Consider the following 17824-nt stretch of genomic DNA (forward strand, 5'->3'; position numbering starts at 1 on the left):
ATGCCCGCTTCCGCTCTGCTTCGCGCTAATTACTAATATCAGAGTGGGATAATATTGTTATTATTGCACTCTCCGTTTTATAGTGCTTTGGAGCAAATTGGATTTGTAGAAATTGTTGGCACGGTTTAGCACTGATTAGAGGGGAGTGTGTGTTTTGTTTACCGTGTGGATTTGTTGGTCTAACTGGAGCTCGGCCTGATAGTTTGAGTCTTATCTCATCTGTCCCTTCTTAGGCCAAGGCTAAAGAGTCAAAGGCTTAATGCAACATCAAAGCTGTCTAGCCTCTGTGTGTACACTGCTGATAGAAAGACAGATGGAGAGGAAGACGAAGAAGGGGGTCGACAAGACAGAACTGATGAGGGACGATGACTTTGTTAATGTGAGAACGAGTGAAATGTAATGTGTTTGGTCATTTGGTCACATGACTGGTTCATTCAGTAGTGGCTTATTTCAGTGACCAAATAATTATGAATATTTAGCATTTTTACAATTTTGTGGAAATTGAAATGATGCAGTAAAACATCAAAGATTTTGTACACAATTGGACATGGTAGTATGTGACTTGGTAGTACAATCAAATAGTGAGTCAAAATTGTTTTATCTATTAAAGGTGTCCATTTATGCCCATTTTACAAGATGTAATATGTCTCTGATGTCTCCAGAATGTGTTTGCGAAGTTTCAGCTCAAAATCCCCCACAGATCATTTATAGCTTGTCAAATTTGCCCCTATTTGGGTGTGAGCAAAAACACGCCGTTTTTGTGTGTGTCCCTTTAAATGCAAATGAGCTGCTGCTCCCGCCCCCTTTCCAGAAGAGGGCGGAGCTTTAACAGCTCAACAACAACAAAGCTGGAGAATCTCACGCAGCTAAAATGAGGATTGTCAGTAACGGTGTTCAGCCTTACATTGTTCAAACCGGAGTCGACACTGATGGAGAGACTCAGGAAGAAATTGATGTAGTTGCTGTGGAGTTGATTCAACTCATCCACTAGCATGTGTCGTCATGTTCATCTTTTGTGTTGAATTGACCCTCGTTTGTGAAGCAGTCCGGCGTAAAATGACGACATGACAACAACACTCTACTACAACAACTCTTCCTCTTCTCTAAAGCAGCCCAACATGGCCCCGCCCCCTTTGTTGCATGTTCTCAGGGGCGGGGTTTAGGGTTAGTGATGTCACCAACCCGGGAAGAAGCTCGTTGTAGTCCTTAAAAAGCGATTTCTGTAAAAGAAAATATCTCCCTTTGCATTGAACTTTGAGCATTGTAACTTGGTCACTATTATTGAGATCCAATTGCATCTTGTGGGTACTGCCATCACCCCAAACTTCAGTATTAACTTAATTGTCTTTTTGCATGCAATACCCAGATAAGACATTGTGCAAAAAACACTTCATACTGCAAAAATGACATGCATAGTATGGTAGTGTGCTATTCTGAATGCTCCATTTGTGTTCTCCCGTTCTTCATTACTAAGTGCGTAACAAAAAAGCTCTCAGACTGAACTGCAGACGTTTTATTCTGCGTCCTTTTACTGATTGTATGTTTTTAAATAATATGTGTATAGTGAAATATTAATGAGACTCTACATTAAATTTTAACCAGATTCTGAGGCAGATTAAACTAGACTATTAAATTTCTCTGACTGTGAAATAAAAGGGAATCCAATTGCAGTTGTACGCCTTTTTCCCCTTGCGCAGCGCTGTCTGTCAATATCAATGAAGCTCGTGTGAGTCATTTGAGGAGCTCGGGGAAAAAAAAAGCAGGTGAAATTATTGCTGAATATCAACTGTAAGTTCCCAGAGCAAAACAAGACGGAGGTTTTGTACATTTCAAATATGAATCATTAGAATAGAGTGGCAGTCTGATTGAATAAAACAGATTGTGTGTCCTGGACAGTGAATGTATTTGGTTTTTCCTTTTATTTAGCTCTAATTTGTGCTCTTTCATATCGAATTGACTCTGCTCTTCCATGCCGCGGTAGATGGAATAGACAGAGAAGCTGTAATGAGACGTGCCCACTCAAGGCCCTGAGAGACCAACCCAGTTACTGGGGTACAGCTGCTTTACTTGCCTCATTTGTTTATATCTGAAGAGGCTAGAAATGTAAAGTCACAACTGACAGATGCCTCCCCAGCATCCACGATTTTCCTGCCTCGATGTGAGTCAGACAAAACAAGCATCGTATTAAAATAATAACCTGCTGTTTTGCATGCAATTGATGCTGTGTTTTTCCCCCTCTTCAAGTAGCCCTCCTACCAGAGCTGTTAGCTTTCATCTCAAAGCATTTCAATTCCGTCGTCTGGACACCAGAAGCATTGCCATCAGCATTGAAACCAATCACAATTCCCCACAGTCCAATTTACTGTTGTTCTATAAAAGTTCATATGGAGTAGCCAACTTAGTTTGGCCGAAGAAACGTTTTCATTTCAACTTGACGTTTGTTGAAGGGCTACGATGGGAATTACGAAAACTCACTCAGTAGGGTCTTTTAACTGTTATTGAGCATAAACTCCAAATCGTTCCCTTGTGTGCTTTTCTCAGAGTTTCCCTTCAGACGAAGGCTGGCCGTTTGCGAAGTACCTGGGAGCTTGCGGGCGAATGGTGGCAGTGAACTACGTGGGCGAGGAGCTGTGGAGTTTCTTCAATGCTCCCTGGGAAAAGAGAGTAGACCTGGCCAAGCAACTGATGGACATTGCTGAGCAGCTCACCAACAACGACTTCGATTTTGCTCTCTACCTGCTGGACGTCAGCTTCGATAACTTCGCCGTGGGCCCGCGGGACGGGAAGGTCATTGTGGTGGATGCGGAGAATGTTGTGGTGGCCGACAAGAGGTTGATCAAACAGAGTAAGTAACATGTACAGTAAACCTCATTCTGCACACAGAGTTGATTTACCGCAGTGACAACAAAAATGAACATTTGAACTGATAACAATTTCTTGGACATATAGGTTTAGTATGGGGAACACATATTCACTATCAACTATGACTTTTGCCTCAATAAACTCTAATTTACGGCTTATTAATAGTAAGGTAGTTGTTGTAGTGTTTAGGTTGGGGTAGGATTAAGGGATGTAGAATATGGTCATGCAGAAAAAGGCATTAATATGTGCTTTAGTACTAATAAACAGCCAATATTGTAGTAATATTTATGATAATAAGCAACTAGTTAAACGTGAGAATTGTTCCCCATACTGAAGTGTCACCATCATATACAACTCATGTTGTTGCAATCTCTTATGACTTTTTCTTTCTTTTGTGCAACACAAAAGGAGATTTTTTTTTTTTTTTGAATGTATTGATTGTTTTTCCCCATGCAATTGAAATTAATGTGGACTGGAGAATTCTAGAATTAAAAAAAACACCCCAAAGCACCATAGACGTACCATAAAAGTAATCCATATAGCCATATGGACTACTGCTAAATTCAAGTTTTCTGAAGTCATACGATTGCTTTGTGTAATGAACAAACCATCATTTTAAGTGATTCTCTCCATTGAGATGTTAACTGCTGTATGTTGATTTTGAGATGAATCAGTCAGTGATTCTGTGCAACAAGTCAAATAGTAAATTGAAAACACAAGACTTTCTTTAACCATGCATCAGTATTTTGGTTTGTTCTACACACAAAGACTTGGAATATAGTGCACAGACCCATACAGACTACTACTATGATACTTTTGTGGTGTCGTTCATCCTTGTGAATAACATAAAATAGATAAAATGATAAATTAAAAATTCTGTAATTTACTCAGTTATGTTGTTCCCCTGTATGATTTTCTTTCTTTTGCAGAACACAAAATGGTCATTTTAAAAATGAAATAGTAAATAGTGCACACAATTTAGCAAATCGAGGAAAGCGAAATAGTAAATCGTGCACACAATTCAGTAAATCGATGGAACTAAACAGTAAATAGTGCACACAATTTAGCAAATGGAGGGAACGAAAAAGTAAATTGTGCACACAATTTAGCAAATCGAGGAAAGCGAAATAGTAAACCGTGCATGTTTTAATATATATATATATATATATATATTTTTGTCCTTACAATGAAAGTCACCGGGGTCCAAAACAACATTAGCAGACATTTTTCAAAATATAATTTTGAAGAAAAAAAAAATAAAAAATGCATACCATACAAGTTTGGAACTACTAAAATATTTTTTGTTAATTTCCTAATAATTCATTCAGCCCCATGTCATCCAAGATGTTTATGTCTTTCTTTCTTCAGTCGAAAAGAAATTTAAGGTTTTTGAGGAAAACATTCCAGGATTTTTCTAAATATAGTGGACTTTACTGGGGTTCAACGGGTTGAAGGTCCAAATGTCCTTTTTGACTGAAGAAAGAAAGACATAACCCTCTTGGATGGCATGGGGGTGAGTAAATGATCAGGGAATTTTAATTCTGAACTCAACTAATCCTTTAAATGGAATAAAGCGGAAATAAAATAAAATAAAATAAAATAAAATAAAATAAAATAAAATAAAATAAAATAAAATAAAATAAAATAAAATAAAATAAAATAAAATAAAATAAAATAAAATAAAATAAAATAAAATAAAATAAAATATTAGGTTAAAAACTTAAACTTTAAAACTTTTAACATAAATTTAGAAATATTGTCCTGGCAACTAACTGAAATAAAATAAATTTAAGTACTAAAATTGAAATAAAAAGCTAAATAGAAATATTAAATTACAAAAACTAATACAAATAACAAAAGCACATCACTAAATTTTAAACTAAAAATTAAAATCTAAAAATAAAATTCTAAATATTAATACATAAGCTTAATAGTATAAATTAATGCTAAAATAAGTTTGTTTTTTCAAATAAATGCCTTTTCTTTCTTTTTTTTGTTACTCATTTACATGTACATTTAATAGACACTTTTAACCAAAGCAACTTACAAATGAGGAGAACAATAGAAGCAATCAAGCCAACAATATGTAAGTGCTGTGACAAGTCATGGGGGGAACACAAAGAAATAATTTCTCATTCATTTTTGCATGTAATGACCAGGTATAGTGACCAGTTGTGCTGATGTTCTACATGCAATCATTTACTCAAGGTGCATTATAATCCCTGCTAACCACCTGTAGGCTCAGAATGACGCAGAAAGTGCTGTTATAAACCCCGCACGTGAGTATTAGCACGTCACCAGAGCATAGAGACGTGTGCCTCTGTGTTTTGTGACCAAAATCTCAGGGGAGATTCCCAACAGCAGATAGAACACCATTCAGGGAACAAGGTTTGTTCCTGAAAGCCTGAGATAGAATACGTGTCTATGTGCGGGTGTGTGTGCGAGAGACTCATACGTGAGGACAGAGTGACGCCAGTTGGTTCTTTCTTCAATGGCGACTTGTCGCGGTGCCAAAAGCCTCACAGAAGAAGCTCTGTCATTGAAGTGGGAGTGAGCCCTCGAGGGGAGGGTGTCCCCTTTTACCAGTCAAACAGCTCTGCGAGGATGAATTTAAATTGTTTTAGCTCAGCTTTGAAATAGTACTAAAGCACTGTTTTTACAAGCTAGCTTAAGGACATTGGTTTTCATTCACAAATAATTACCTTTAAGTTTTGTAATTATGTGCATAGAAAACATTCTCATGCAAAGTGTGATTCACAACAGGTGCGGATGCACTAGGACTGCACGACATTGGGGAAAAAAACTGACTTTGCAATATGAAAACAGTTCTAGAATGATTGAGGTGATTTTGTTGAGGAGTGAATCTGCATAGAAGATAAACAAATTGCAAGCATTACATAAATACAGTAGTGCAAAGATACAAATGAAATAAAGTGCTTTGTTTTTTAGGCAAGTTAACTATTCAGGTACTGAAATAATCAAATGATTAAATAATCAAATGTAAAATAACACTGCATAGTCTTTAACATATTAATTAAATATAATTAATCTTAATCTAAAGCTATAAAATTTATTTTCTCTCTGATTTTTTTGTTTCATTTACATCAGACAGCAACAGGAATATTAGGCTGCTGTCACTTTAAGACCGAATGCATGGATCCAATACAATGATATGCATCCATTTTCTTAATTGTTTTGTTCATGTAAGCTGTATGTGACTGCGTTTACATGGATACTCACTGAGAAGTGCATTTTAACATTATTTTGCGTGTATGTGTCCGTTCAGGCACAAAGTATGTTCGTATATGTTCTTTATTCTGTCACAGGCATTTTCAAATGAATCAAATGTATTTTTTTAAGATATGCTATAGCACCTTATTTACAGCTAGATACATATATATGTTCTTCCTCATTTAATGTAAAGAATCCACATACGATATGTTACACTGTGTCCTAACCGAACGTGATGTGATGAGATTCCGCAAACAATTTGTCTGTCCACACCAGACACGACTATGTGATAGGGCTGGGTAAAAAATATTGATTCTCATTTTTATGAACCGATATCGATTCTTAAATCCCAAGAATCGATTAGTCTAGTCTGTTTTCAGTTGATGAATGAACAGAACATCTCGTCTCCCATCCAATAAATCGCAATAATCTTTGTGCTTTGTTACTTTTGATATGAAGCAAAGTCTCAGATTTCAAATGACGTCCATCTTATTATGAGATTCAAAAAATAAATACCGTTTTGGCGCTGTTTAATGTGGCGTGACAGATCGCTTTAGCGCCTCAGTTAAAGAGAAGCATGTGATCATCCTCTCCTCCGCTTTAATACCAGTTACAGCGTGAAATAAACATGCATGAACATCTGAAGGTATGTTAAAATATACAGTACAACTTACTGAAATCCGTATCATGTCTCGTGTAATCGCTCAATCAGTGCTTCAACCTCGGAAAGACGTCAGTAAAACAGCTTGTAAACAATGTCACGTAACGTCACATTTACCTCAGAAAAACATATTCAGTGACCATAAACTCATTAGTCAGCTAGAAAAGTGACTCTAGAGAGCAACATTCTGATAAATATAGCTATGCATGTTACATATATTCATTATAATGTTTGATGTTCTTCAATATTTAATGCATGTTTGAATAAATCAGTTATGACAGCCACAAATTAAAAGTTTATTTAAAAAAAAACAAATTGGAGTAGAAATATGATTATGATTATGTAAGTCTAAACTTTGTTTATTATATAAAAAAACATCATTGAGTGTAATTTAAGTGTTAAATAAGTTAAATTTAACCTTCAATATTATTATAGTAGTACTAACTGAAAATGCTGTTCTTACTTAGAGTTTTTGTTTGTTTCTAGTCAAAATATCTTAAAGTTCTTAAACAAGCAAAATAATCTTATTTCAAACCAAAAATAAGCAATATAATCTTGTTTTCAGTTTGGATTAAGATTATTTTGCTTACCCCATTGGCAGATTATTTTGCTTGTTTTAAGGAAAAACACACTTAATTTTGACTTATTTTTCCTAAAAACAAGAAAATAATTTTTACTTGTCAAGAAAATGCTTCTTGATTTAAGAACTTTAAGATATTTTGACTAGAAACAAGACAAAAACTCTAAGAATAGCATTTTTTGCAGTGCGGCACTCGCAACGAAATGGATAAGTACATAATCAAATTCATGAATATTACACTATTTTAATATTATTAAAAATACTTGCACAACTGAAACAATCTTTGTCATATAACACACTTGTCTGTTCGCAATGAGTTGACAGTTTGAACGTTTTCTTTCATTTATTTTGAAGATCTGAGGTGAATTGTCCATTGTTGCTTTCAGAAAGACACACAAAATGATATTCAAACTCACATTAGATGCTTTTAACATTAAATAAAGCCCATAAACAGTACCTGAGATTATCATTATCACACTTTGTGTTGTTGTTCCAGCCTTGACGTCGCAGAAAAATAGAAACCATTTCTAAAATGGAATTGTCACGTGTCGCCGTTGCGGCTAGTTAGGACAAAAACTCTGTTTAACATGGAAAAAAAAATTTTTTTTTATCATGTGTCATGGCATCACGTCTGGTTAGGACATGGTCAGTGGGGTTTTAAGCAGCAGATATAGAACATTTTGAGTGTTCTAGATCATGCAGCTGTTATCAGACACAATTATTTTACTTTAGTAGGGATAGTAAAGGGATGTGCAGTATCGACTAGTCGATTAGTGCGATCGACTAGTGAGTTTATATTTTAGTGTTGGTGCTTCTTTACAGCGACGTAGTTCTTAAATAATTAAGGGATGCAATTTCTCTGATAGTAGGACGTGCTGAAGCACGGTAAAACCCTCTCATCTCTTACTTAATCTAATTTAAAGCAGCACCGCTACAGCCATCAAAACATCACACACTGTCTAAAACAATAAATGAAGACACTCAATGTCAGACTTCAAATCGTCTCTTTTGATCACCCAGTGAGTCGGAGCGCTCAGATTATTGAAGTGCATCATTCTGCGACGTGTCGATCTCAATAGGAGTCGTTCTTGAGAGGACTTTGATAGTTTTGTACAACTGGTTATAGTTATTTTGCCTGCTTATTTGTTGGATTACCCTATTGAATGGTTGTGCTTAGTTTCCATAAATCCCTGAAAAAATGTGTCTGAATGGGGTTTTGTGGATCTGACGCAGCCTAATTAATTATACAGGGCTCCCTCAACACTGACTAGTCGATTATGATAATTGGTTGTTTTGCACAGCCCTAATAGAAAGACAATTGATAAAAAAAAAAACCTTAAAAACAAGATAAACCTGAGAAGCAACACTGGCCAGTTTTCTTTAAAGCTACAAGATGTACGATTTTTGGATTAAAATATTCAAAAACCACAAGAACACTGTTATATATTTTGTTGACTTGTGTACTTAAATTATCTCAAATGTTTTCAACATTTAAATCCAGAGAAATCAGCAGTGTAACAGCCCGTGTCATTGCATTGTCTGTCAATCCACGTTACCCTCGATTTCCAGTTTTACTTCCGTATGGAAACATCAAACACGCTTTAATATATTCCCCTGGATTCACAGACATGTTTTGTCTCAAGATGCACACCAGTAATGTTTTTCTTTTCTAAGGTACGTTTATAAAATGGCCTAATCCTGGCTTAATCTAAGCCCTGTCTGTGAAACCTATGTGCTTTATTAGACAGATGAGCAACTGTTTGGATATCTTTATCGACAGAAAACGTTCAGTTTCGTTTAACCTTGAATATTATTAAAAATAAATAGAGAATGACCTGCATTGAGCATTTCTCTAGCCTGAATTCAGGTTCTTCTCATCCTCTCAATCCCCTCCCTCTCTTCCCTTCTCCTTTTTGTCTTTACAAACACATCATCCTAATATGTGCTGTATTATGACTGGACAAGACATCCGCCCATTGCCAGGCTGGAAGGAAGCTACTAGATCATCTTTAGCAGGCCAAGGAGACAAATGTGATTGTGAGCGTCAGTGGAGCGGAGCCGTGCTTCAGATCGAAATTCATTTTAGGCTGTGGCTTTCCCTGCATCGCTGGTCTAGACAAACATTCTGTTTCCAAGACTTCTGCTGGGCTCTCTCCAAAGCACTGCAGATAATTTCATTACGGATCTGCGGATCAATGTTGCTTTGTGCTCTTTAAATAGTGCACTGGAACTTGCAGCCTAATTGACTGGCCTTTGCACCATCAATTGTTCGTTCATAACAAAGGGGCACAGTTGTCGAAATGTGTTTCTACGTCAAATTCTTGATGCAATGCTAAACTTCCTGCTGAGTCTGATTACAATGACTGCCATTCACAATCAACTGTTTAAAATTGTGATTCATCAATAAGTTGGCATTTAAACTGGATTTAGAAAAAAAAACATAAGAACCAGCATACAACGAATAAAAAATAGCTGATTATTCAGAGTGATATCTACCGATAGTTTGGGGGTTCTGCCTTTTATACCTTCTTTTAAATTTGATGATAATTTAATTATAAATGATAATTAAGCATTATATTTTTAATTATTATATTTAATGAAATGCAAAAAAAATGTTATTCTCTCCATTTCATCAACTTGTTTCAGAGTAACTGGAAACACATTACTCATTAATATTGACACACATTAACTAAATTCTGAAGATTAAATTAATATTCAACTTTCTGAATGTTATTGATTCATATAATTACTAATATTGAACATCAAACTGGTTTGTTAGCATTTTCTTTACACAAATCACAAATTCAGCGCATTTTCCTTCCCCTTTTTTGATTGACAGGATATATCAGCCCCGACGATCAGCTGTTTTTAAACTATCAGTGTGAAAATTCGCTTTCTGCTAGTTGGGAGTGTTACTTTTAAAATGTATTCCACTAAAGATTACAGAAAACATTATGCAAAATGTAATTCAATGTGAGTAATGTAATCTAAATAATTTGAAAAACTTTGCCAAACTAGGCAGATTTTTTTTCTTTTAAAGTCCCCCTGTAGTCATTTTTTTATTATAATAAAACTCATCTTTGTTCACCAAAATGACATATTTAAACTTTTTTTTTTTTCCTGTGAAAAAAAAAAAAAAGTCATGCCTTAAAATAGCTTGAATGTAACTGTAATGGTGCGTTCACACCGGACGCGAATGAAGCGGTAAGCGCGAGTGATTTACATGTTAAGTCAATGCAAAGACACGAATTGACATCCTGCGGCGCGCTTCGCGCGAATGAAGCGGCGCGAATTGAGCGATTTGCGCGAATCGCGCAAGTTGAAAAATCTGAACTTTGGCGAATTTCCGCGCTGCGTTAACCAATCAGGAGCTTGCTCTAGTAGTGACATGACATAGCGAGCTGAGGCAGAAATTCGAAACAACAATGGAGGACAAAATCATCGTCGCTATACATCTTCATACATTTATAGAAACAGAAATAAAAAGGATTGTGTTTGAAAGAAAGTAAGTGAGGAGGTCGGACAATATGATAAGTTGTTAAAAAACGGTCTTTACTCAATTTTAGATATATATAGATACATATTAAGACTACAAGCCAACTAAAGACGACCAATTGAGCTTATTCGCTGTAATTTACAATTATTTCCCCACTGACAAGTAACGTTAGTGTTTATTCAGAGGAAGTGTGCAGAAAGCAGTGGGAGAGTCTGGGACACATAAAGGAGCGGGAGAGCCCCTCTCATGACGCGAATTCGCGTCTGTTGTGAAGGGATTTTCACGTGCGAATGATGCGAATGTCACACGCGAATGAAGCGAGTAAACTCAAAATGTTCAAGCGTCCAACTACGCGCGAATAGCGCGATTTATTCGCGCAAGTCGCATCTGGTGTGAACGCAGCATAAGGGTGTACCTTGCTTCATTTACTATGCGTGGATCTATGAATATGCTAATTAGCCCCGCCTCCACTCACTCACACGAGCTCAGAGATCCACACGGTCAACATACTGAGGTAAACACTACACAATGGTATCGTTTTTTACATAACAATAATTATTATGATTAGCCTTTTGCTTGATTGTTATCAAACAGCTAATAATATTGCTAATGTTACACAAACCATGTTCCCATTCGCCATCTCAGAGTTCAGACAGCTGTATTCTAAACATCAGCATCCTCACAAACGCTTTGAATAACGCTGAACGTAAGTGGAGAAAGGCATATAGTTCATCATTACATCGTAATATACATTTTTCTGCAAAAATTTCAAGGTTCTCAGTACCATAGCAAAAACTATTGAAACACACTCATTTTCAAAAAATAAATAAATAAAACAATTAAAAAAACAAAAACAAAATTGATGTTGCAGCAAAGACATATGTAACAGATTTGTGCATTAGAGGCGAGAAGATCGCACATCAGTCACACAGACCGACATCTCCCAGAGTAAATGACATCTCTTCACCTTGGCTCTCAGCGTCTGCAGATCTGTGTCGAGCAGTGATTGAGTTTAGGCAGTGGTCTGGGGCCTGAGGCAGAGCTGGACGCCGGAAACACAGATCGAGTCATTGGAGTGGCAGGAGTGCATTGAGGTTCTCAAACATGATTAGGGGTTGGCATCTCCTGGGTTGTTTCACTCTAATCAATTTGATCATTAATGCAACTCCAAAGAGTTTCTCATCATAGAGAATGTTATTTATTTGCCCTGGTTGCCAGGTCCTTGAAAAATAATTGTGGAGATGAAGGTTGTATGCGGCCGGTGTTCTGGGTAGAGAAAACGGCCAATTTGTGTCCCTTTATTAAGGAAGGAACATGATGTACTTCAGAAATGTCCACCTGATTGCTTCTGTGCAATTTCTAAGTCACAAATTGCTCTCTTGGTCCAGCGACTGATATTTTCATTGTGTTCAAACTGAATGAGTGTGTCCAAATATGATTTATAAAAAACAAAAATTGTTTTCAATTTTAAAATGAAAAATACTGGATTTTTTATTTTTCAAAATGTCAAACTAAAAAAAAACAAACAAAACAATTAATGATATAATTGTGAAGAGACACAATAAGTAAAATGTGTTCTTTTGTGTTGCAGAATAGGTGCAATTGAGTCAATAACATATATAGATTTTTTTTAAACGTATAGTAAAAAAAAAAAAAAAAAAAAAAAAACAGATTAGCCAAATTAGTAGAAATATCCTCTTTGTATTCATGTTGATTTCATATTGTTTTTAAAAAACGTTTATACTATTTTTTTTTTTTTTTATACCAGATTTAATTTAATGACTCTAAGGATGTCATGCAGTGTAACCAAGTAAATAACTTATTTTTATACATATCTTAATTATTTTATTATTATTTAAAAAAAAAAAAAAAAACGTGCATGTAATTTAAGTGTTTGTATACAAAGCAGTTAATTTTAACCTTCAGTATTATAGTAATGTAGCACCAACTGGAACAGATTTTTTTTTTTCCTTGAGAAAATTTGCCATTAACTGTACATGATTATATATTCAAATTAATCGATAACGATTTGAATCGCAAGCTTGTGAATCAAAATCGAATCATGAAATTTGTCAATGCAGACTTAGTATTTGTCAAGATGTGGTAGTTTTCCAGAAGCAGTTTTGTTTAAAACATAATCTTAGAAGAAATAATAATAAGAGTGATATAGAAATTTTCCATTATGATCTCAGGACAGTTGTATCACCCTGACATATATATTTTTTGTTCCGATATCAAAATGAACATTAATTCAGTGATTAAAAACATGTTTGTTCAAGATGATATGTATATCTCTATTCACTGCATGCAGGGCTTGACATTAACACTCGCCAACCTGCCAAATGCAGGTGGGTTTCAGTAGGGATGCACTGACATGAACATTTTGACCGATACCGATAATCCTTTATATTTGAAAGCCAATAATCGATATATTGGCCAATAAATCTAAATCCAAATTTGTTCTCATATTTTATGTAGCCTATATAACAGACTTGCGCTGCACATGTTGCACTTAACTGTATTTTCCGTTTTGGAGCGATTTCAATCATATTTCAAGCAATTCAAAACCATCATGGTGTACAGTGCACATCTGAAGCGTCTCAGCTGAAGGAAATAGTCCATTATTTATCGACTTTAATATATTGATAACATTAAAGGTGCTATCGAACTTTTTTTACAAGATGTAATATAAGTCTAAGGTGTCCCCTGAATGTGTCTGTGAAGTTTCAGCTCAAAATACCCCATTGATTTTTATTTTTATTTTTTTTTATTAATTTTTTTTAACGGTCTATTTTGGGACATAATTAGAAATGCGGAGATTCAGGTTGTGGCCCCTTTAAATGCTCACGCTCCCTGCCCATGGAGCTCGCGCTTGCCTTAAACGGTGCATAAACAAAGCTAATATAACCCTCAAATGGATCTTTACAAAGTGTTCGTCATGCATGCTGCATTAGTGTTGTCAAAAGTACCGACTTCGGTACCTATCGGTACTGAAATTTTAAAAACGTGACGCTTTGAGCGCTGTTGAGCGGATTCATAAACATCTCTGATTGGCCATTGTGTTGACGCGCTCATCAGATATGCCTGTGATTGGCTACAATGATCAACGCGTGGGAGCATTTGAAAGCACACGGAAGTGTTTGAATTTGAAAGCGTTTTGAAAGTGGGAGCGCGAGCCATTGAAAGCAGGCGTCTATCACTGGACCGATCCGCGATAGACGCCTGCTTTCAAACACTCCCGTGTGTATCTGTGTAAGCGCTTAGTGAAGAGATTAATTGATGACTGTTTACAACGTTTTTACAGCGTTGATCATTGAAGCCTATCACAGACATATCCGATGAGCCGTGAAAACAACAGCCAATCAGAGATGTTTACGAATCCACTCAACAACGCTCAAAGCGTCACGTTTTTAAAATTTCATTACCGACTAGGTACCGAAGTCGGTACTTTTGACAACACTATGCTGCATGCATGCGTCGGATTATGTGAGTATTGTATTTATTTGGATGTTTACATTTGATTCTGAATGAATTTGAGGCTGTGATCCGTGGCTAACGGCTAATGCTACACTGTTGGAGAGATTTATAAAGAATGAAGTTGTGTTTATGAATTATACAGACTGCAAGTGTTTAATAATGAAAATAACGACGGCTCTTGTCTCCGTGAATACAGTAAGAAACAATGGTAACTTTAACCACATTCAACAGTACATTAGCAACATGCTAACGAAACATTTAGAAAGACAATTTACAAATATATATCACTAAAAATATCATGATATCATGGATCATGGCAGTTATTATTGCTCCATCTGCCATTTTTCACTATTGTTCTTGCTTGCTTACCTAGTCTGATGATTCAGCTGTGCACAGATTCAGATGTTAATACTGGCTGCCCTTGTGTAATGCCTTGAACATGGGCTGGCATATGCAAATATTGGGCGTACATATTAATGATCCCGACTGTTACGTAACAGTCGGTGTTATGTTGAGATTCGCCTGTTCTTCGGAGGTCTTTTAAACAAATGAGATTTATATAAGAAGGAGGAAACAATGGAGTTTGAGACTCACTGTATGTCATTTCCATGTACTGAACTCTTGTTATTCAACTATGCCAAGATAAATTCAATTTTTAATTCTAGGGCACCTTTAAAAATTAACATATATATCAGCTGATACTGATATGGTGGCCGATATATCATGCACATAAAGCCACCGTTCAGCACTAAATTGACTTCTTTGTCGCTGCTTATTGCACTTAAACAGTCGAATACACTCAAAATAATGTCAAAATGCCAGTCTTGTCGAGTATTCACATAAACGCAGTCAGTATGTTTGAAGTGAAAGTAAACAGTTGAGAAAGAAAAAGCATGTGTAACCGTATAACGGATCTGTGTGTCAGTTCTTAAAGTGACAGCAGCCTAATAAACCTGCTGCCAAATTATGAGATAATATTAAAAATATCTATATGGTAGTTTTCTCCCATGGTATCAGTGTCAGAATTGTGGCCAATGAAAATGCTGGCCATTTGAGTGGCTAGTAACTTTGGAAAACCACTAGCAACAGTGGCTGGTGAGCAAAAAAGTTAATGTCAAGCACTGATTGTATGTATGAATTGCATTTAATGTTTTTTTTTTCTTTTTAATATTATTGACCCAGTTAGTTTGAAACTTGTCATATTCTTTACAAAAACCTATCAAATCATCAACTTCTGCAATTTTACTCTTGTTTTCCTCTAGATAAGCCTGAGAACTACGACGTCTGGTACGAGAGCAAGTTTGAGGAATGCGACAAGGAGGCCTGTCTTTCCTTCTCTAAAGACATGTTGTGTTCGCGGGTCACGGTGGATCACAACTATTACGCCATCTGTCAAAACCTGCTTTCGCGATATGCTACGTGGCGGGGCAGCTCCGGTGGACTTCTTCACGACCCCCCGCCACACATAGCCAAAGACGGCCAGCTTGAAGCCCTGTTGGACGAGTGTGCCAACCCCAAAAACCGGTACGGCCGCTTCCAGGCAGCTAAAGAACTGCGCGATTACTTAACCCAGCTAAGCGGTACCGCTAGGTAATGACCGTCCATGCCTGTCAATGCTCAACGTTCACTCATCAATGTCCGACGATGTCTTCAGGGTTTGGGGATCCCCATTTGACTTTCGACAGAACCGTCTCTCTGTAACTCTATTTCAGACCAATCGTCCCATCACTACAATCTGTTGTGTACATTTTGTTTCTCTTACATTAATCTTTAAATTATTGAAATGTCTTTGGTTCATTGCTTTTATTCAATGGTTTATTTTGCAATAAAGGCAGCGGTGACACTGGGAAAGGCAGCTTGGGAAGCATTAACTCTGTCCAAAACTTTGTAGTGAACGTCTTCTGCCTAATTGATTCACTTACATTCCAGGAAGAATGAGTTTGGCACAAAGCATAATTTTGAGATGGTAGAGAGGATGTGGAAATCTGTACATAATTGGAGCAGATTGGAGGGGAAATGAGTTGGAATTGCTTTGCATATACCAAAGAGTCTGGTTCAATGTAACTCAAACCTCTGAACTAAAAGGGCAGAGCCTTTCGCTAAAAATTTAGCATAGTCAAACCGCCAGAATTACCCCAGAGCGGATTCACGGATGTGGTTAGACTTGTTACAAAGATTTGTGTTTGTATTAATCAAGCAAAGTCCAGAGAGGGCCACAATGAATCCAAATTACGTGGCGCTATTAAATCAGAGAGGTCCTGGTCTCTAATTGGCCGTTAACTATAAATAATGTACCGGCACATGGCGTGATGCAGCGCTAACTCCTCGACGTGTGAACGTGCATCTGAAACTTTCTATCTTTAAAATCCATCTTAACATTTCAATTTCACAGCTCTGCAATTGAATTAATCAAAATTTAATTAAACGTCTCTAACACTTAAGATCGTTTAACTTTGAGCCATCCGCCTGCTGTTTTTTCCCCCTCTCTGGTTTGATTTTGCACTTGGTGGACCAATGAATTAGATCAGTATGCTAATGAGTATGCGTTAGATAATGAAGTACGCTAGCGCTTGACTGACAGCATCACTCCATTGAGCATGGATTTTGAAAGCTAGCTAATCACTTTCAACTTGATGCTTCTGCCAGAGCAAATGAATGAAATGAATTAAGATTTTAATCTTTTTATTTCCATGTTTGAGTTCTGGCCGGTCAGGCCCTGAAAAGTCAAAGCAATAAGTGTCAATCAGCCATTATCACTGAAGATCCCTCTGCTCTTGTCCAATCTAAACCGGTGACCGGATGGCCTCTTTGGATGTTGGCACGTGAGAGATTTTTTGCGTGCATAAGTAACTGTCCGCTTTTGTACTGTACTTCTGTTTCAGTTGAGTATTATATCAGCTGTGTCTGATTTTACTGTGCCTTTCATTCAGAAGTTGTATTTACAACTTTTTAGTCTGTTTAAATATTAAATAAATGAGTATATATATATATATCTATCTCTATATATATACTTCCAGTGTCTGTTTTATTTTTGATGTCACATTGCTTTGAATCTCATTGATTTAGATTAGAATTTCTAGAGAAGTTTAGGCATTTGAACATTCTTGATCACAATTGTTTTTTAACGATTACATGTCATAACAACAGTGTACCTAAACCGAGGGGTTCCTGCATTTTTCTGGACTTATTAATATATTTAAGGAGCAGATGTGAGTGTCTTTACTGACACGTTCATTTGGGTATGGAGACCGACTTGTAAGCTCAGTTCCAAAACGAAGTGAGCTGCCTTGCTGTCTACTACCTAGGTCACATCCTAACCAAAATGAAACTTGGAAGAATGTTGGTAACCAGACAGTGGATGGTAGCCATTGACTTCCATAGTATTATTTTTCCTACAGTGGAAGTCAACGGCTACCATTACCAACATTCTTCAAAATATCTTCTTTTTAGTTCAACAGAAGAAACTCATACAGGTTTGGAACAACATAAGGGTGAGTAAATGATGACAGAATTTTCA

The 17824-nt window shown here is 36.4% G+C and overlaps 1 protein-coding gene across 5 annotated transcripts in view; it reads left to right on the forward strand.

Moving 5' to 3' along the window:
* Nucleotides 1–17313, forward strand: part of dipk2ab (divergent protein kinase domain 2Ab) — a 50329-nt gene extending 33016 nt beyond the window's left edge. For all 5 annotated transcript variants that reach the window (XM_048174050.1, XM_048174049.1, XM_048174052.1 and 2 more), the window contains 2 exons: nucleotides 2542–2845; nucleotides 15570–17313. In XM_048174050.1, coding sequence (XP_048030007.1) covers nucleotides 2542–2845; nucleotides 15570–15901 — 636 coding nt within the window. In that variant the 3' untranslated portion in view covers nucleotides 15902–17313. The remainder of the gene's footprint in view (nucleotides 1–2541; nucleotides 2846–15569) is intronic.
* The last annotated feature ends 511 nt before the right edge of the window (nucleotides 17314–17824 follow it).

The sequence above is a fragment of the Megalobrama amblycephala genome, linkage group LG22 (genome assembly GCF_018812025.1).
Source record: "Megalobrama amblycephala isolate DHTTF-2021 linkage group LG22, ASM1881202v1, whole genome shotgun sequence".
NCBI lineage: Eukaryota > Metazoa > Chordata > Actinopteri > Cypriniformes > Xenocyprididae > Megalobrama > Megalobrama amblycephala.